General features: G+C 36.1%; 1 protein-coding gene and 1 non-coding gene across 2 annotated transcripts in view; both read right to left on the bottom strand.

The window, feature by feature from the left end:
- Positions 1–10,008: 10,008 nt before the first annotated feature.
- HNRNPLL (heterogeneous nuclear ribonucleoprotein L like) overlaps positions 10,009–21,596 on the bottom strand; it is a 38,696-nt gene continuing 27,108 nt past the window's right edge. Inside the window, exons 8-13 of the mRNA XM_043918212.1 lie at positions 17,931–18,148; positions 15,025–15,146; positions 14,352–14,553; positions 13,626–13,683; positions 13,435–13,533; positions 10,009–10,731 (exon numbers count right to left, since the gene is read on the bottom strand). Coding sequence (XP_043774147.1) covers positions 10,676–10,731; positions 13,435–13,533; positions 13,626–13,683; positions 14,352–14,553; positions 15,025–15,146; positions 17,931–18,148 — 755 coding nt within the window. The 3' untranslated portion in view covers positions 10,009–10,675. The remainder of the gene's footprint in view (positions 10,732–13,434; positions 13,534–13,625; positions 13,684–14,351; positions 14,554–15,024; positions 15,147–17,930; positions 18,149–21,596) is intronic.
- Positions 13,108–13,214, bottom strand: LOC122704222. Its single transcript, XR_006343823.1, has one exon. It is a non-coding gene; the product is annotated as a U6 spliceosomal RNA (small nuclear RNA).

Raw genomic sequence — 21,596 nt, 5'->3', positions numbered from 1 at the left:
TGCCATGATCTTCGTTTTTTGAATGTTGAATTTTAAGCCAGCTTCTTCACTCTCCTCTTTCCATCAAGAGGCTCTTTAGTTCTTCGCTTTCTGCCATAAATGCGGTATCATCTGCATATCTGAGGTTATTAATATTTCTCCTGGCAATCTTGACTCCAGCTTGTGCTTTATTCAGTCTGACATTTCACATGATGTATTCTGCATCTAAGTTAAATAAGCAGGGTGACAATATACAGCTTTGACGTACTCCTTTCCCAATTTGGAACTAGTCCTTTGTTCCATGTCCAGTTCTAACCGTTGCTTCTTGACCTGTATACAGATTTCTCAGGAGGCAGGTCAGGTGGTCTGGTATTCCCATCTCTTGAAGAATTTTCCACAGTTTGTTGTGTTCTACTGTTTTTTTTCCAGTAGTCATGTATGGATGTGAGTGCTGGACCATAAAGAAAGCTGTGCACCAAAGAATTGATGCTTTCCAACTGTGGTGTTGTAGAAGACTCTTGACAGTCCTTTGGACTACAAGATCAAACCAGTCAATCCTACAGGAAATCAATCCTCTGTATTCATTGAAACCTGATGCTGAAACTGAAGCTCCAATATTTTGGCCACCTGATGTAAAGAGCTGACTCATTAGAAAAGACCCTGATGCTGGGAAAGATTGAAGACAGAAGAAGGGGACAACAGAGGATGAGATTGTTGGATGGCATCACCAACTCTACGGAGTTGAGCAAGCTTCAGGAGTTGGTGATGGACAGGGAAGCCTGGCATGCTGCAGTCCACGGGGTCACAAAGAGTTGGACAGGATTGAGCAAGTGAACAACAACAATAGCAGTTAAGTATTTGTTCTTTGGAACGCTCATAGGTTGGAATCCTTGTTCAACCACTTAACGATTGAGCAACCTTGGATAAGTTACACTGAATTACTGAATTACCCCATCTTTATTATATCTACCTTACCTAAGAATTACATGTGTATTTAGCAGGAGTCCTACATACATAAATGCTCAATTAAAAATTAGCTGTTGTTCAGTCACCCAGTCATTTCCAACTCTTTGCAACTCCACGGACTGCAGCACGCCAGGCCTCCCTGTCCCTCACCATCTCCTCAAGTTTACTTAAGTTCACATCTATTGCATCAGTGATGCCATCCAGCCATCTCATCCTCTGATGCCCTCTTCTCCCTCTGCCCTCAGTCTTCCCCAGCATCAGGGACTTTTCCAATGAGTCATCTATTCTCATCAGATGATAAAAAAGCTGGAACTTCAGCATCAGTGCTTCCAATGAGTATTCAGGGTTGATTTCCCTTAAGATTGACTGGTTTGATCTCTTTGCAGTCCAAATGTTAGCCATTTAAACTTAAATGAGGAACTTTTATCTGTTTAACTTCACCTTATTGTTTCCAAACCAGGGCCACAGCCTGTCAAGATAGTTTTTCATCTTGATTCTGTGGTCTTTAGTATTATAACTTCCTTTTAGATTTCCATTATCTTCCCCTTGATAAGCATGTTTGCTCCTTGCTCCTAGTCACAAAGTTAGGCAACGTCAAGCTGGAGAGAGTGGAGACAACTCTCCTCTGTGAAGATAACTGCATGTGAGAGACTGACTCTACTGGATGAGGTACTGAAAGAAAGGGGAGAGAAAACACAGATTCCTGCCCTTGTGGAGTTCAGAGTGTAATAATCTCTTCACAAATGGAAAAAAAAAAAAAAAAAGCAGGATCACTGCATAGTATCCCCCACTCTATGACAATTTAGTTCTAAATGGATAAATGAGATACATAGAAGAGATGTTAACTGCTCCATTTTATAGATTAATAAACAATCAAGGCCCAGGCCATTTTCAAAAAAAAATTTTGGCCACACTCATGGGACCTTAGTTTCCCAACCAAGACTGAACCCACACCCCCTGCAATGAAAGTGTGGAGTCTTAACCCCTGGACCACCAGGAAAGTCCCTCAGGCCACTGTTAAAGGACTTACTCGGGCTTCTATAGCTAATGAAGGACAGAGTGAGGCCATGAACCTAAGTCTCTAAGCCTCCACTCCTATCCCCTCAGCACTCTTCATTCTAAGGGTATGGAAACCAAAATGGAAAAGAGCTTTCTATGAACTGGAGTGGTTACACAACTGGCATACAGCTCTGCTAACCACATCTCAGAATGTGAAATGTCCAAGAAAAACGACAGCTGAAGGATGGAATAAATTTGGGGACTTCGGTGAAAGAAGAGCTACTTCATTAGAATAAACTAAAAAAAAAGGGGGGGGGGGACTCTTCAACCTAGAAATACTCCATCTGCAAAAAAAAAAAAAAAAAAATTCTGTCAAATCCAGACAGAACTAAGATTGCAAGGCACTGTTTTCTATAATCTAGTTGGCATCTTTCAAAGTCCTGTAAAAGTACTTCACAGAGTAGAAATGTATCAACCTCTATACTTTCATGAAGTAGTCAGAAATAGGCAGTCTACATACTAGTGAGTTTCTTGAAAACATAGTCATTAGGAACTAAATTGTTTTCCCACCGTTTGCAATTTCCCAGCAGAATGATGAGGGGTCTTGACCAAGAGAATATTTGTTATTCAGTCCCTCAGTCATGTCCGACTCTTTGCAACCCCAGGGACTGCAGCAAGACAGGTTTCCCTGTCCTTCATCATCTCCCGGAGCTTGCTCAAACTCATGTTCGTTGAGTCGGTGACGCCATCCAACGATCTCATCTTCTGTTGTCCCCATCTCCTCCCCTATTGTCCCCATCTCCTCCCATCCTCAATCTTTGCTAGCATCAGGGTCTTTTCCAATGAGTCAGCTTTTCACATCAGATATAAATAAATCAGATATAGTATTAAAATCCGTATTACAGCTCTATTCACTAAAAAGGGTTTGTGTGTACCACATCCTGGTTGCCTATGAGATCTGCATTTATTATGTCAGGTATACAAATATACATAATTTATATATATCCAATATTAAAAGTAAAGTTCTATCATAAACTTCTTTTAAACTAGTAGTTAAATTTAACTTTGCCTGCCTTTAGAATTTGGGAGGGCTTTCATCAATGTATAGTGAGCCAAGTCTTTAAAAAACTGTCCAGACAGGTTGAAATAATTTAAATCACCAACTTGCTGGATCTTCTACTACCTGAGCTATACAACTTTTTATCTATATAAAATTCCTTTGTATTGCTGAAAGATTCTCCAAGGAGCAGCTAAATATGGATCTGAAACGGCAATGATTGAGTTGTAGTGGCCTATGGCATCCTTCCCAAGAGTCAATGCCATGACAAATGCAGAGGTCTTCTCAAATGCCAAGTGCCCCACCTTTCCTGAAGATTCATGAGCATCACCAAAAGTACATATGTATTTTTTTCATTTGCTAAGTAGGTCAGATGATTGTTCTCACTTCACACAAAAAGAATCTTAAGGTTTAAAGTTCCTTAAAATGACCTGCTCACGGTCACACAGCTCATTAGGGACACAGTTTTCCTAGTAAAGTCTCTCCCATTTAATGGAGCTGTTTTTTAAAATGCCTATGCTCAATCCTTTTCACCTCTAGACAGTGAGATTTTTTGTGTGACCACAAAAGTCTGGATTTTTCTCAAAGCCACACAGCTTCAGGAAAAAGAAAAGTTCTAACTCCTGTGCTTTTTTCCAAGTCTCAAAAATTAGGATCTGGTATGGTAGGTCCTCAAACTCAGAAAGGTTGATCCCTGCAAGTGCAGTTTTTAAGATATCCAAACCCAATACTGAGAAGTACGAATACATTTATCCCCTTCCCTGCACCATAGCAACCCAACCCATATCCTGGGCTCATCCTCCCAACCTAACAGGTGATTGGTGACATTTGGGAATCCCATGGAAAGGACCCCTATTGCTTAGCAACGACCTCTTCAACTAGCTTTAGGTTGGGATGAAAAATTCACCTAATCCAATTTACCTAATAAGGTTTGTCACATGTGGAGGGGATGAGGGAAGAGGAAATGGATTAAGGCAGTCAAAACATCACAAAGGAAGTCAAATTTCCATCTATAAGATAAATAAGCACTACAGGTGTAACGTACAGCACAATAAATACAACACTGTTGTACATTATATAGTAGAGTAAACCGTAAGAGTTCCCATCACTAGGAAAACATTTTCTAATTTTACTTTTTATGATATAATGGATATTCACCAACTTACTGTGGTATTCACTTCATGATATAAGGCAAACCTAACACTATGGTGGTGATAATCATACTGGAATTTATAAACAACTCACAGTAAACCTTGCACAATATTGTCAATTACAATTTAAAACTTTTTTAAAAAAATAAGGATCATCACATGAGAATTCATAATGCAAAATGCTAGGTGGCCTAATCCTCTCCTTTATTCATTAAAACTGCTAAAGAAGCAAAATTACTAGGGAATACCTAACATGATCAATTTAAGAAACCTATCTGGGTAACTCAGGCAAGAATAAAACTTACTCAGCAACAATTTTACTTTTGAGGACAGAAAATGGGAAGTACCTGCAACAGCTGGGTAGAACTGCTCACTTGGTTTGCAAGTGTGGCTATAGGTTGGGCCTCACCTGTTGCCTGGATTTTCTGGTCAGGCTCAAGAGGTGGCTGGGACTGGATAGTACATGGGGCTCGTAGTACATGGGGCTATAAGTTCGCTTCCCTGCCCTTGCAGAGCAGCAGGACAGCAGCCAGGACCCACAAGGCTTGTTGTTCGGGAAGCTGAATCCAGCAAGTGTGCACTGAACTCCCTGAAGCCACCGATTTTGCTCTGCAGATGGGAAAGCCATGGGCTATGCTCTCGGTTCAAGTCCCACTGTAGGCAGAGCTACTGGATGGGCTACACAGCATCCCATGTACTCTGGTGAGGTTCCCAGGTCAGGCAGGTTGAAGACTATACTGAGCAATCACCAGGGCTATTAGCTTCTCTGCCTGTGTGCAGTGGGAGAAGCAGCTCTAAAGCTAGTATAGCTCTTTTGTTTGTTATCATTCCTTTTTTTTAAACTGAAGTATAGTTGATATTATCCCCTTACTGATTACAATAGCCCCTTTCCAAAAGTGGTAACTGCTGGGTCAAAAAAGAATCAGGAAAAATACGACAATTAAATAAAACTATTTTTTTAAATGTTCTGTTTTTATTTTTGGCTGTGCCGTGTCTCTGCTGCTGCACGCAGGCTTTCTCTACTTGTGGCGAGCAGTGGCTACCCTTTGTGGCAGTGCCCGGGCCTCTCACTGCAGTGGCTTCTCTTGTTGTCGAGCACAGGCTCTAGGTATGTGAGCTCAGCAGCTGCGGTGCACAGGATTAGCTGCTCCGTGGCATGTGAAATCTTCCCGGACCAGGGATCAAACCTGTGTCCCCTGCATTGGCAGGTGGATTCCTATCCACTGCACCACCAGGGAGGCCCTAAAATAGTATTCTTTAGCAAATCATGTCATCTATCCTAAACTCTCCATTGTATCAATGTGGAATCAGGTCTCTCCTACCTCAGTCTCTGCCCTTTCCTTTATACACAGTCACATGCTCACCTGCTTCTCACTGGAAGAGCATCATGGCCCATGACACAGTTCTAGGTTACAGACCAATCCTCCAATGTGTCATACCTGGTGGCAGGTATGTTGAGGCTGGGGCTCCAAGATGCTATCTCTGTACATTTTCTAGAATTTATAAACCATGTGGTCTTCATTCACACAAAACAGAAACAACACCCCAGAGCAGTTCTGCCTTCCTCAGAAACACAAACTAAGGAAAATAACAAGTTTTACTGATTCTGAGACTAAAATGTTTTGAACAGAAACTGTAGGAAGCAAAGGGTTATTACACAGCAGGAATAAGTACAACAGGCAACAGAACTATTTTAGTCTTTCTGGTCAAGTGGTAATTTCAGCACAAATATAAGCAGTTTACTGAGAGATATCATAGCATTAAACAATCACATGAGGCTTTTGTAGGACAAGTCTGATTTTGTGTTGGCAATAGTACTATCGATGTTACTTATAACAGTCTAGCAAGAAAAGCTCTACCATGACTGAGGTCATTGACATTTGCATCAGTCCTACTATACTGTATTGGGCAGAAATAGTTCAGGTTTTATCACGCATCACACAAGTGCCTAAAACAAAATGCATTTGCATTCTCATCTTGTAACCCAGCAAGGCTTCTCTGGTGGCTTCAGTGGTAAACAATCTGCCTGCAATGGGTCTAATCCCTGGGTTGGGAAGATCCTCTGGAGAAGGAAATGGCAACTTACTCCAGTATTCTTGCCTGAAGAATTCCATGGACAGAGGAGGCTGGCAGGCTACAGTCCATGGGGTTGCAGAGTCATATATGACTTAGCAACTAAACAACAAACTAGACCTTTCTGGGACAGACCCCCCTGCCTGCCTTCTGCACGCCTCTTATTTGCAAAATAACTTGAGCCTCCTAGGCCTTCCCCAAGTTCCAAACAATAAATTTAATCAGAGAAGTGAGAAAACACAGAAACAAAGGAAAATGGTCAAGCAAGACAAAATAATGATAGTTCAGGAATTAAACGATGTCAAGGACCTTTAGTTTCCCCTCAAGAGCTATAGGTAATATTCTGAGCCATATTCTTTGAACTATTCTGCAGATAATGAAACCCTCACTAGGTGGAAAAATTGTAGGCTATCCACAAGCATGTAAACCCCAGGTGGGCTGAAACCACAAGGTTGATGATGCTAACTCTTGATTACTTCACCAGCAACCAATTAGAAGAATGCCCATAAATTGAACATACACCCTGCAACCCTCTCCCTCACCCTGTCTTTTAAAATCTTTCCCTGAAAGTCATTGGGGAGTTTGGGCTTTTTGAGCATTAGCTGCCTGGACTCTTTGCTTTGTGCCCTGCAATAAACACTGTACCTTCCTTCACCACAGCCCAGTGTCAATAGATTGGTTTTACTGTGCGTGTGAGTGGATCCAAATTTGATTTGGTAACAGTATTAAATAAAAGGCTTTCTGAAGAATTTATATATTATATATATATGTTTTTGTTTCTATGTATTGTTTTCTATAAATATCAATCTCACTAAATTCCTCTTCAAGTCTTTGAAATAGCTATAGTTAGTATATGGGTGAAAATCTAAATAAAACTGGGTCAATTGGGTAAAATCGCCTCTTAACCTTCAAGGAAACTTGACTACATTCACTAATATGTCTTCCTGAAGGCTGAGACTCATTAAATCAGGGTAGCTCAAAACATAGCAGAGTCCCAGCAAAACCTGTACTGTGCAGCCAGTGCATCATTTTGGTTTAAGAACACAGACAAATTCTAGTTTGTACTCATGGAATCATCCTCTCCCCATCTCAAATGCTTGCCTAACTGCTCACGGTGCTCAAGAGCCGTCTCTTCCCTGGCGGGTGACCCACCCTGACCCACAGGGTGACTGGAGAACAAAAGCTGACAGCCAGCATAATAAGACCATAAGCCAGGTCTGGGATTACATCTGCTGGTGGGGTGCAACTAACCCACATTATCCCCACACCCTTTTCTCAACATATCTAACTAGCTACATTAAAGTGAAGTACTGCACAGGCCCTTGTTTAAACTGAAGGATTGCTGGGCCAGACCTTTTTTTTCACTGTAGTAAAAAACACATAACATAAAACCACCATTTTAACAGTTTTAAAATGTACAATTCTGTGGCACTTAGTACATTTACAATGTAGTTAACTAGTACCACTATCTAGTTCCAGAACATTTTCATTATCTCAAAGGAAATCCTATACCCACTAGCAGTTAATCTCTGTTCTTCCCATTCCCAGTCTCTGGTAACCACTATTTTTAACCATTTACCAGAGCAATTAATAGTGTGGGCTAATACGGCTAGTACTGTATGATCAAAGCAGCCTATGCTCACAGCAGTTTCCTTATGCTGTCTAAATTAAGGTGACTTTAGTTCACATGAACTTTTTAAATGAAGCAAATCTATGCTGTAGATAACTATGGAACAATGTTCTACACTCAAAATTTTCTTCTAGAAAGAGAATATCACTGATAACTACTAAGAAGCAGTTACCCAGCAACCTATCCCTGCAGAGAACAATGTAAAAACATGAAATATAATTATTGACCCCATTCAGTCATGCTTGCCCTCATCTCTCACTTCAGTCCTAGAAAACATACTGTTTAGACAATCAAATCACTAAGATGCTGTTAAGTCTCATGCCAGCTGCAACTGCAAATAATTTTTCTTTGGTAGGGTAATCCTTCAGCAGGAAAGTAGGGATTTTAAAAGGCAGCTTATATTCCATAACTCACTTCTACAGATTTATTATCCAATGTTTCATGGGATTTGGCTATGGAATGGAATTTCAGTATTAAAAAAATAAACTCAAAGCTACTATTTCTTTTTAAAAAATATTTAGTTATTTGGCTGTATCAGGTCTTAGTTGTGGCATGTGGGATCTAGTATCCTGACCAGGGATTGAACCCAGGCATTGGGAGCACTGAGTCTTAGCCACTGGACTACCAGGGAAGTTCCCAAGCTACTATTTCTTAGTAAGAGCAGCTGTAGAACCTGCTCTTACATGTTCTCTTAAAAGTTGAAAGATCACGAAGGCAAGACTGTTGTTAAGGATAAGGGAAGAGGGTGTGTCGCCAAAGCGTACACAGTGGTGAACCCAAGTAAACTGTCAGAAGCATTACTGACAGCAACAAGAGGACTGACATGCCAGTGCATAAACCAGCAAGGTCCAGCCTACCACCCCAATCACATCTGAAGAATCTACTTGTCACTTTGGTGGGGAGAAAGCATTAAAAAGAATTCATATGTAAAGTCAATACTACTTAAAGCACATATAAATTAAATAAGCCCTGTCAACCATCCACAGGTTTGTCTCCTAAAATCTTAGGCACAAAATAATCTGTAACACTGACATCCATCTTAATTTTCAGAGGGCAAGGGAAGGAGACAACTATTACACAAACTCACAAGTTACCTTTTAAAATTAAGACATCTCAAAAAATAATAATAATAAATAAATAAATAAAATTAAGACATCTCAATTTTACAACAAATGTAGAAAAGTATTTATAGAAGAGGGAAAAAAGCTTTGTTTATTGTAAAGTCAGGTAAACTTATGTATACAGCCCAGTACCATACATTTACAGAAGTTCATTCACAGGTTACCTTCAACATAACTTACTGGGTTCCATGATAAGGGTCTAAAATGCTTCTAGATTCAATTTAAAATTTCTACATCTAGAGGGCTAAAGGGACATTAGTCCACCGTTGTCAAAATGCAATGAGAAATGTTAATGTATGCTTCATTTCCATCAAAACTTTCTATTCAACAACTCTTAAAACTTTTTTAAACCCCTGCATCATTTCTAAAAGGATTAAGGCAAACTGCTTTTTTGTTAAAATTCAAAATAAAGCTTTTTCAAAAGATCTAAATGGAACTGCTATATACAAATTTGTTTAAAACTCTCAGGATCAAGAGATTGGCTATTGCCAACTATAGATTTCATAGTTATTCAAGATAGATAAAACAAATTCTCTCTTCTAATAAAGATGAAAATAAAATGCCTGCATCAGTTTTCTATTATTAAAAAGCTATGAACCTGGTAACAGATGTTAAAGTATAGTCTCTCAATACCATGCTCAGTCCTTACATCTTACTTGCCTATGTATATGTTTTGTTCCTAAAAAAAGGAAAAAAAAAACCAGATCCAGTGGAGAAAGAATGTTTAATAAATGGTACTGAAACAAATAGCTATCTGTTTGGAATAAAAATAAAATTAGATCCTTATACCTTGTACCATGTAGAAAAATACATATATTACTGATGGATTTCAGAGTAAAAAATAAAAATGCAAGTACCCCAAATTCTACATACAAATTTAGGGAGTTTAGACTCCCTAAAGCCCATCCATGGATCTCAGATTATCTAGAAGAGGAATTGTTAATTATAACTTCTATTAAAATTTCAATGCCAAATACCAGATGTGTTTTCAAGATCAAGTCACATGCAACAAATGAAGATGAACACATTAACTCATTGTTGTAACTTTATAAAATCGCCAAACTGGAACTAGAAACAGAGGCATGTCAATACAAATGGACAATGACTTAAGAAAAAAAAAAATACACCAATTTAAATAAGTTTGAGTGCATACTGTACAAGTGTATCCATGTCTGTTAGCCTTTGAGAAATATAAAATCAGCTAAATCTGTAGTACTTAAAATTTAACATATGCAATGTTATTCTCAAACTTGATTAAAATACTTAATAAATACATGTTTAATATGAATAACTGCAACATACTTAAACATCTAAACATATAATAGGAATTCTATAATATTAAAATGCAATACTTTCACCTGCATTAATCTCATACACAATGGAAAAATACTTGCAGATAATTAGCATTAAGAATGCAAATATATTTTCACTGTGGAAGAAAAATAAGATTAGAAATCATATATTTGTATAATCTACAAGAAAGTTGTAGATAGTCTACATTATGATATTCTATGTTAAAATGAAAGCAATATTTAAGTTTACAACAAATTTACTCAAGGCAAAATATTTATTACAGAACAGAATCTTAAATCAAAGCAAGGCAACATTAGATTAACCATTTTAGTTTCTTTTTTAAATGAAGTGTAGCTTTAAAATTGTAATAAAGGTAAAACATAAATTCTAACATGCTCGTCTCTTCTTATAAATGGGATGATGTAGAAAAGCAAAGCTTCAATGTATAGGGATTGGAACCATCTGTAAAATTAAAAAACAAAGTTAACAGTTTCCTTCATCAAACTTTCATGATAAAATTGAATTAGCAGAGTAAATTATTTTACTTTTTTATAGCATTTGAAGAAGGAAAATTTCTATGTAAGGTAAAGAGAAGATTACGTTCATTCATACCTACTATCAGGTAAGCTAAATGAAGGCTGGAATATTGTCCATTTTACATTCCTGTTGTTCTAAACATCATTTGACACATAGGATGCACTCATAAATTTTTTTCTTTTTTTTTTTTTAGTGAATTAATCATTATAGATAAACAGTATCAGGATTAGGCTTATCTAAGTCCATTTGCAAAATTCACTTTGCAGAAAATATCACCAACGGTAATCACTCTATAAAAGTTCATTCAAATATAGTTTGGGAAATGGAATAAGATTTGAATGTAAAAGAAGATATCAATTAGCTGAAAAAGTTCTAAGAGAGTTAAGTATTAAATCTGATCAACAGGGCATATAAATTTTTAAATTGCTAAAGAAAAGAAGGGGTGGTATAATACACAAATATACTTTCATTTTATACATTCTTCTTTAACTTTTCAGAACAAGCAGAGATAGTTCTTCGTCAACTGATTATGCAAAGAAATAATTATGTTATCTTAATGTACCAGAATTTTAGTGTTAAACAAATTCCTATAAAAGTATATATATCAGCAAGTATTAGCGAGACACTGCAGAAGATTAAAAAAAAACTATCTGTCTTCAAGGAGTTTATAATTCATATATTATATTTTGAATGTATCTCAAATATGCATATAAAGTCTTTTAAAATCTTCCATCAAAAATTTAGCCTCACTATTTATTTTTGTGACTAAGGTAAAATGAGAGGAGGTATTCCTACTTATTAATTTTTTACTAAGAAGATTTTCAATCAAGAAAAAATACATGGATCAGTATAATGAACACCCACAAAGCTTCATTAACTGTCAACATTTGGTAGGCTTATTACTTCATCTACCTATTATCCATACGCTTTTGGGGTACTGGAATATTTTAAAGCAAATCCTAGATACATCACTCCATCCACAAATACTTCAGTGTGTATTCTTCTTCCCCCCACTACCATTCATCATCACTCCTAATAAAACTGATATTAGTTATTCTCCTATTATTTATTTAGAAAGATAATGTTTCAACACCCTATAGATCCAGGAGCTAAGTAAATTACGTAGCACAAAGCTTCAAAAGTTAAATACTAGTATATTCTTTGCACTGTAAAAAAGAGGCCATTTACCATCATAAAGAGAGTGACACTTGATTTGATACAAATTAAAATAATGTGGGATACCATTTTTCATCTATCATATTGGTAAAAATCGAAAGTCTGACAACACTCAGCACTGGTAAGAGAGTTGGGCAGCGGGCATTTTCATACACCACAGGTAGTAAACTCGTGTAACCTTTTCCAAGGACAATCTAGCAACATTTACCAAAACATAAACCTTTATGCTCTCTACGAGGAAACTGCCCTACAAATATAAAACATGCAACTATTAGGATGTTTATTATAGTAATAGAAAAAACACAATTAGAAACAAGCAGTATTCATCACAGGGGAAATGGATAAATCAAGTAAACTGTGGTACATCACTACTAAAAACAGCTACTCTGTGGAGGGGGGGGAAGGGGGGGTAGCTTTACACGTGCTGATACAGAAACAAATCTAAGACACATTAAGTGAAAACAGCAAGGCACATAACAGTATGTATAGAAGAACCATTTTGTGTAAGTTTTAAAAAGGTAGATATATATACTGGGGAGGAAGAATAAAAGGAAAAGACAGAAAGGTTAGGGGTTATAGAAAGCTTTAATTTTCACTCTGTACCAGTATGTACCATTTGAGTCTTTTAACCATATATATTTATTGCTTTCTTCTAAAAAGATCAACAGGATTTATGGAAGTCAGTCTCCAAGTGGGCCTCAACGCTCTGTACCTCCTCGTATGCACAGCCCTGTATAGCCTCCTCCTACACTGTATCACAGTTGGTCGGTGTGACCTCAAGATTACAGCGTAAGTGATATCATGGCACCTCCAGTAATAGGTTACGAAAGGCACTGTGCCTTCTGTTTTGTTGGTCTTTTGTTTTCATCTCTCTTTTACTCATTCAAAAGACAAAAGAGCTACCATGAAATGGTCAACATGCTTTGACTGTCCCTACAAAGAAACATACGAGTGAGCATGGAACTGGATTATCCAGCCCCCAGTCATAAGACTTAAATGACTGCAGCTTTATGAGACCAGAGCCAGAACCACCCAGCTAAACTGTACACACATTACTGATCCTCAGAAACAGTACGATAAATAAAGGTTTGCTGTCTTTGTCTTTTTTTTTTTCATTTATTTTTAAAAAATATGGAACGCTTCACAAATTTGCGTGTCATCCTTGCGCAGGGGCCATGCTAATCTTCTCTGTATCGTTCCAATTTTAGTATATGTGCTGCCGAAGCGAGCACAGGTTTGCTGTCTTAAGCTGCTAAATGTTGTGATAATCTGTTACACAGCAAAAGGTCACTAATATAAGAATTATGAGGGTTGTGGAATTTATATGCCTTTTTAAAATTCGAACTTCTATATTATACTATATTAAAAAAAACTAATAAATGCTATCTTTAAATTATCATCAATGTTCTGACAGTAACTCCCACTGAATAATTATGACACAATCTTACTTACTTGGAACTCTTATCTGATAGTGATTTAGTGCTGTGAGGGCTTCTACTGCATCAGTTTTGCATTCCCATTCTAAAAGCCCAGAAAGTGTTTTGGCAGAAGCTGAAACAAAACAAAGAAACACAAATCCACTTTTTATTTGCTTATCATCAAATTAACCAGGAAACTTAAAAAAAGAGGGAATGTGCACTTACGTTTTGCATCAAACACTTTATATTTGATGAATGTAAGAACTTCATGGTCATTACACAACTGTCAAAGAAATGTAAAACTCCATTAAAAAGGCCAAAATAATATTCCTACCTTTTTTGACACCCCCCCCCCCCCCAAGAAAGTAAACTTTATGGTAGCATTTAAAGTTTTGAGTATGGCATGAATGAATTAAACCAAATGTTTTTAGATTAATAAGCTACATGAGAAAATCAATTAAAATGGTGGTATCCTATAAACTATGTATACAATTTTAGTGCTATACAAGAAAGCCAAGACTTGTAACTGAAACATATTCTCACAGCTGACCAGGGTTTAACTCAGTACCTAAGGTGGGGAGTGGTGTTCTGGAAAAATCAATTCTTTTCTGAAGCATTTCCTGCAGTTAGGGGAAAATGCCAGGATATATAAAGTTCTGTTATGGGTGAGATTTAAGGACATGGTAAAAGAACTTTATAAATGCAGGACTAATTATAATTCCAACTCTCAAAAATATTGAGCCACAAAACAACGGAAGACCAATGAAGGATGGAGGCCAGAAAAGTATAATGGTCAAAGGATGAACTGTATTAAGTACCAAATTAGTGAAAAAAATACCAATAATATCAAAAGCAGAAGATGAACAGTGAGAGACTTTAAAATGATGTTAAACGTCCCATATTTTAAAATAAGCCACAGGAACATCTCCACAATTCGCATTCAGTGCCCACCTTTGTGAAGGTCTCTTCTGTGACACACAGGGGAACATTGTAGTAGTGCAGCACACAGGAGGGCGGCTGGATGATATTCTTCGATGCTTGGCCAGCACTTGTAAAACGATTGTTTTTGCTCATTGCAAAATCCTTGTAGCTACTTGTACCATCCTCCAGCTCAAATATTTGACTTGGAACAACTGAATGTTGTTTAGACACACTAAAGATTAGAAATCAAAGAGGTGTAGAACATACCTTTGTTAGATAAAAGCAGCAGTTGGCAGTCTCAAACTGTTAACATATATGCCTGCATCAATCCTAACAAAAAAAGGCATACGCAGCTATTTAAATACAATTTAAATACTTACTATTCACTATTTTTAACATTTAATATTTAAAGTTAGTTTGAGTTATAATCAATCGCTCTTACACTTAGAAAAACCTACTGAATATAATTTCATATTAGAAAACAAAAAATTGCTCATTTTAACATTTTGCTTTGATTATCAAACTATGTACAAGTAATACACAAAATCTAAATTATATGATCTGAAGTGTCTAAATGACACCATTATAGCTGCTAGTTTCAGATGTGCCCTCAGGTACATTAAAATATTCTGAAATGGAAATTAATGTCTCTGATAAAAAGGATAATGTTTTTTTAAATTTACCACTTAAGATAAATAATTACCAAACATTAAGTCTTTTTCCAAACAATTTGACATTGTTAAGATGTGTGACAGCTCTTTCTACAGCATACTCATCGCCCATTTCTACTAGTGCTGTACCAGGAATGGTCTTCATAAATTTTACCTGTAAGTACAAAATCCCCAAAAGGTGAACATTTAATTCCCTTTAACAGTAACAGAATTTCTAAAAGATATTATAAGTGGTTGATGGCAAGTAAAGAAGAACACCTGGAATCTTAACTTTATTCTGCTCTTCTATTGGACACTCTTAACTCTTATCAAAATGCAATAGTTTAAAACAGAAGAAAAAAAAAAAAAAAACAGAAGACTGCAATTCTATTGTATAACACACTGAAGAAGAGCAGAGGCTTACCCTAACTCTGTTATTTATTAACTGTGTGATGTGGGGCAATTAATTCACTTCTCTGAGCCACAGATTTCCTTCTAAAATGGAGATAATGATAACATTTGGCAGAACTCATCAATATTTATTCATCCAATAAATATTAAGTACCTAATATGTTTTAATAATCATGCACTGTACTATGTACTGGGGATTTAATGGCAAACATAACAGACATGGTCTTTTTTTTAAGACATGTTCTTCTTAAAGCTTATGTTCAAGTAGGAAGGTCAGAAATGTTAAAGTAAATAATAATCACCAACTATTCAGCATGCTATTTATTGCCTTAGTAACAAACAAGATACTATATGAGAAGTAATACAAAATGACCTTGAGATAGCATTTCCAGTAGGAAGGCTTGGGCAAGGTAGGGGCAGTTTAAAAAATCGGAAATACACGTTTTCACAACATCTTTGAGAGAAGCCATATTTATCCTCTCATATTATTCCAGTTTTAGTATATAATGCTATAAGGGTTAGATGGGATAAAGTATGACTATCTTTCAGCATAGTGCCTATGCCTTGGAAAGTCCCTAAATATTAAGTATTACTAACGTTAATAACATATTAAACACAGTTCTAACCTATTAACCTCAAGGAATAGTGAGAGTACTTACACAAAAAATTGCAACATAGCATTTATATCTATCACTGCAACTATCAATTTTAATAGGCTATCCTAGTATTTTTATACTACACCTGTACTTGAACAAAACTCAGCTGTAGTGGGACTTTCCAGTTTTATTTGAAATCAATTGCGTTCCTGTGGGCAAAATTTCTCTCCCTTGATTTAATCCAATAACATTTCTACAAATATAATAGTGACCAAATATGTATGTGAAGTATGTAGTTCAACTGGTAAATCTCAAAAAAAAAGAAGAAACTTAACCATAAATAGATCTTTAAAGGACTATGATGGCTTAAAATGTATCATTTAAATTTTTTAATTTTTCGAGATATGGAGAGACCAGAATTGTTCAAATAACATACAGAAAATTTTGTTTTTATTAGAAAGTGATTTTGATTTCTAAATGAGACAATAGTTCACAACACAAAAAAACAATGCTCTAAAAATGTTGATTAAATTGCCTGACTCCAGTTGTCTACAAATGTGAAAAGCACAAACAGAAAAGTAACACTATGTAAAGAAGGTTAAAATACACAATAAAGCATGTCAATTATAAATTATGCAGTTCCTGGACCTTAACAGAACACCCAGATGTATAAGATAAATGTGTACATGAAAAACTCTGAACTACTTTTCTCAATGCTGCTAAATCTGTTCCATGTATTCTTGGCTAGTTATACAAGCAGAAATATTCCTTATGTTATTCCCTAAACCAAATATGGAATTTTCTTTTTTTCTTTTTCTCTTTCACATGGTCAAATAGGTAGCGGAAACTCTTTTTATCAGAGATGTTCCAAGTTACTGTCTCAGATCAAGGGGGCTTTAGAATTAATGAACTAAGAACTTAGAGTAGCAATTTCATGCCCCCCCACATACACTTATGACTCACACACTGTACTTTCTTTTATTGCTGTGAAAACAATACTAAAATCACTTAAAACAACAGGAAAAAACAACATACTACAGTACTGAAACTCAAATTAGCAAATGTATCAAACAACTGGTAAGACTACCAATCATTTCCCCAGTTAAATTTTCCATGATTCTTTCAAAAATAGTTTAGAACATACTTTGTGACAGGGACTCTAAGTGTTTGTGAGATATCAATAAAACATCACGGATCTGGGGAAAGCACAGAGCTATCTAGTGAAAATAAGGTTCAGTGAAATTTTAAAGATCTTCAAAGCATGTGAAATTTACATGTCTTGCTACTTTTTCAGTATAAAGCCTCCAGACAGAAAGTTTTGGACACAGTCTATCAAAGTGGGTCAGTTTCAAATACTGATTTGAGGTAAAAGCATGTTGTCCTGCAGAAGATACTAGAACTCTAGCATTTGGGAGGCAGATGTATCAATTTAGAACTCTCCTAAAATTCATAGACAGCCAAGTGCTAAGACATGTTTATGTAACCAAGCTCCAAGAAAATAACTGCTCTTTCAAAATTCCACAGTTCAATATGTTAAATACCAGAATATATCTAAAGTGATTTTAAAAGTATAGGCTTTATGCCTATAATATGCTAGTAATTGACTAAACTACTTACCATTTTAGACTTCTATTTATATTAGCGATTTACTCTGCTATTCAGCAAAAACTAACACAACACTGTAAAGCAACTATGCTTCAATAAAAATAGAAAAATATTTTTAGTATCAACAATCTACTCTGATCACTAACAAACAAAAAACAATTTCTAAATTTCTACCTAATGAATTTTTAACTCATGTGGATCACTATGGAAAGAACCTGCATGCTCTTAAATACGAGAAGACACATGTATCTGCAGCCTTTTCAGATTTTCCTATTATATATCCTAGCAAAAGAAGTTAATATAAAATGAAACTTTAAAAAATAATTTCTTAAAAAAATGAAACTTACCTTTTCAATATTTCCATATAAGCAGAATAGGTTGAAGACTCTTGAACAATTCATTTTTAGTTGATGTAATCCACTAACCATTACAACTGAACCAGAGGGATTTCCTCCATGCATGTAAGAGGAAGAGGCCTGTGGTAATGGATAGGCAACAAGCTCAGGTGTATCTCGAGAGCCCATTCTGTAACGACTCGGTAAAGGTAATAATGGACCATGGGATCCTATTAAAAACAAAACAAAATAAAACTTTAGCAGACACACTTCACCACACACAAAAACAAACTCTTATTAGCTAGCTTGATGCATATCCAAGGAAAACTCAAATGTATGAATATTCAAATATAACCTGTGGGAATTAACAAAAATCTGTATTTATTTGTACCAGATCCAATATACACTGACCTGCACACAACTGCATACACCAGGATTTAAGTTCTTATTTTTAAAAAGTGATTTTAACAAAAAAGTAAGATCAGGCTATGGATGGATGAAAAGGAATCAGTGTAAAACTTTGGGCCACTATATATAAATTATACATCAAACTCAAAAAAACCTGCCAACATCTTTTGGAGGATGGAATAATACAATAAAATCTTCAGTGAAATCTATATACAGATAACACCTTTAGTTCCACTAAGAAGCTGTCCCCTTGAATATATTTTACTATTAATGTACTTTAAGGCTAGTATTGTATTCTCCTGATTCTAATTTAGGATACAAAAAGCCTAGTTATTATTTAGTTAATAACCCCCCACAAACACACTCAGAGGTTATCATTATTCAGCAACTTCCATTTTTTGCAACATCAAGAATCCAAAAGAAGATAATGCTTGAATATCTGAATCTGCTGTCACAGAAACACACACAAACTATGTCTCTCATTCTAAGAATCTTTACTAAGAATCAACTAGCTAACTCTAGAGTAGCTCTAAGTAACTTCAATTTACTCAGTTTTCCCATCCATAAAAGACTAGAAGCAAAAGGAAAAACAAAGCTAGACTGAATGGAATAGACGGGAATGAAGGAGTCCAGAGAAACTGTGATACTAAAAGCTGGCAGAGGGCACATTTACAGGAAGAAGAGAGGCATAAGAACTGAGAACAAGCAATGAAGATGGAGAGATGTAACTCAAAAATGTAAACCCACACATCTTAGCGCTCCTGAAGTGAAGTGTTAGTCACTCAGTTGTGCCTGACTCTTTGTGACCCCATGGACTGCAGCCCACCCCTGTCCATGGGATTTTCCAGGCAAGATACTGGAGTGGGTAGCCATTTCCTTCTCCAGGGGATGTTCCCGACCCAGGGATTGAACCTGGGTCTTCTGCCCTGCAGGCAGATTCTTTACCGACTGAGCTGAGTCAGTGATTATAGAAGCATACTCTGGGGTGCATAGAAAGATTTTCCTACTGTGCAAGAAACCCATCCAAAAACCCAAGTCCTTCCCTCATTTTCAAGAAATAAAGAATATGTAATTGCCACTAGCTTTCACTTTTATGTAAGACTAAGGAACACTTACTTGTCATCTACTGAGTGAGAACTACTATATTTTGGTATCATAGCACATTACTACAGCTTATGTGGATTCAATATTCAATATTCTAAATATAGCTGTCATTCATAACAACACAGAAATACTATCACTGAGCACATGTAAATATAGTGTAAATTCCTGCAATTTTATGGAGGCATACTTTATCAATATATCATCATCAGTGTTGCCTTAAATTGGTCAAGGTTTTCAACTGCTCTTATTGTCCATAATCTAGTTTATCAAAACAATCAATATAGCTCATGGTGAGTTACTTGTTAAGTAATTACCTGTATTTCGGCCTCTCTGTATTTCGGCCTCTAATTTAGACTATTACACATATGGTGGCGTTAAATATCAATTATTCTTACCCCTACTGCAAAAATGCACATATATATTATACTACACCCAGCCCTTCCCCTAATACTACCATTTGCTTGTACAGTAATGCCACTACACTATTATGACTAAATTTTTTCACAGAAAGTGGGAAAATGTATGTTAGATGGGTAATGGAAACTTCCACTCTGCTGAAGTTGACCAAGGTCCAAAAACTCTAGATCCAATGCCATAGGTAACAAATTCAGTACAAAAGATTATCTGATATTTGTAATGACACTGAGCCAGCAGGGTTAAATTATGCTATATACACTATTTAAATCATTACCTATATTAAGAAGACTAAAAACAAGTCTCTTAAAAGCTTTCTAAATAACTCATGCAAAAAGTATTGCTGCTTCTGTTTTTAAAAAATTCACTTATATGAGAAAATGCTACATAAATGGCATTTTGAACACTTTGAAGGCCTTCCCCATCTTCAATACTTTAAAATCTGTACATTATTTTTTGCCACTTTTCAAGTATGAGGGCTTCTACCATGCACATCACATGGCTGGACTTTCAAATAAAGATTTAAAGAATTCTGAAAGCACAGATTTATACTACTATAATAAACTAGTGAACAAGTTTAATCTATTAAATAAACTTTTTCCTTTTTCACATGCTATTATAAAGGAAAAGTCACCTATGATATGACACCAAAATGCAAATGAACCTGCTTTGCTGAACTGCTGACCTGAAGGGACACAGCTACGATTTGAAGCATCTGTAAAAAAGGCTCAGTATCACGAGCACTGACTCCCATCTTTGCTCTTACCCCGGTTTCTTCATGCTACTTCCCTCTTCAGGCAATCTTGATGCATCATTATCTCCTATCCCCCATCCTGCTTACTTCCCTAGGAAAACAGCAAACTTTCCTCTGAGACAAATGTTTTAATAAACACAGCTCAGAGAAGGTGCCCCTACACAAACCCACCACAACCATCCTTCAGCAGGACTCTTCAGAACCTGAAGGATCCCTATTTAACAAACATCATTCCAAAGAGTTTTGCATCTCTCTTTAAGCTTACATCTTAAAATTTATACACACATGCTCTCTGTTGGCATGAAACCAACAGAGAATTTCACAACAGGCTTTCAGAAAATACAAAGTTCTTCTAGGGCATATAACATATTCTTATTAATTTTCATGTATTTTATTAAGTGAAGACAAACCTGAAAAGCCACACTGAGAAAATGGTTTGTGTCATCATTACTGTAGTACTTTGTCCTTCATTTATATGCTCACAGATTTTTTTCTAACTCCCTCTGGCAGAATATTTAACCAATTTTTGGCCTTAAGCTGACTGCCATGACACATTTATATAATCTACAACTATACTACAAACTTTGGTGAGCCATTCTTTTGAAACCCTCCATTATACAATGCACAGTAAATACCTAACAGGGTTTCCTTACTGAAGGATCAGAACTACTTGTATGACCATATTAATATTTACTGTTAAAGAAACAACTAAGAAAAATGATCAAGGAACACACTATAATGACTGCAGTAAGATTTTCACTTTATACTACACTTACTGTTTTGATATAACATATTGTTTCAAAATCTCTTCTGCAATACAGACTACCATAAAAAATGAACAATTAGAGACATCCACACACATGTAATTAATTCCTCAAATTCAAAAAAAGACACTAGGGATTAAGCTAAAACTCACAGCAAAGAATGGTCATCAAATATGTACACTATTTGAAAACACTTCAAACAGGAAACACTGGTGGCTTTTCAATAATAAATCC

Source organism: Cervus elaphus, chromosome 11 (assembly GCF_910594005.1).
Source record: "Cervus elaphus chromosome 11, mCerEla1.1, whole genome shotgun sequence".
NCBI lineage: Eukaryota > Metazoa > Chordata > Mammalia > Artiodactyla > Cervidae > Cervus > Cervus elaphus.
The sequence above is the reverse complement of the archived record's forward strand: the minus strand, read 5'-3'. Positions and strand labels throughout refer to the sequence as shown.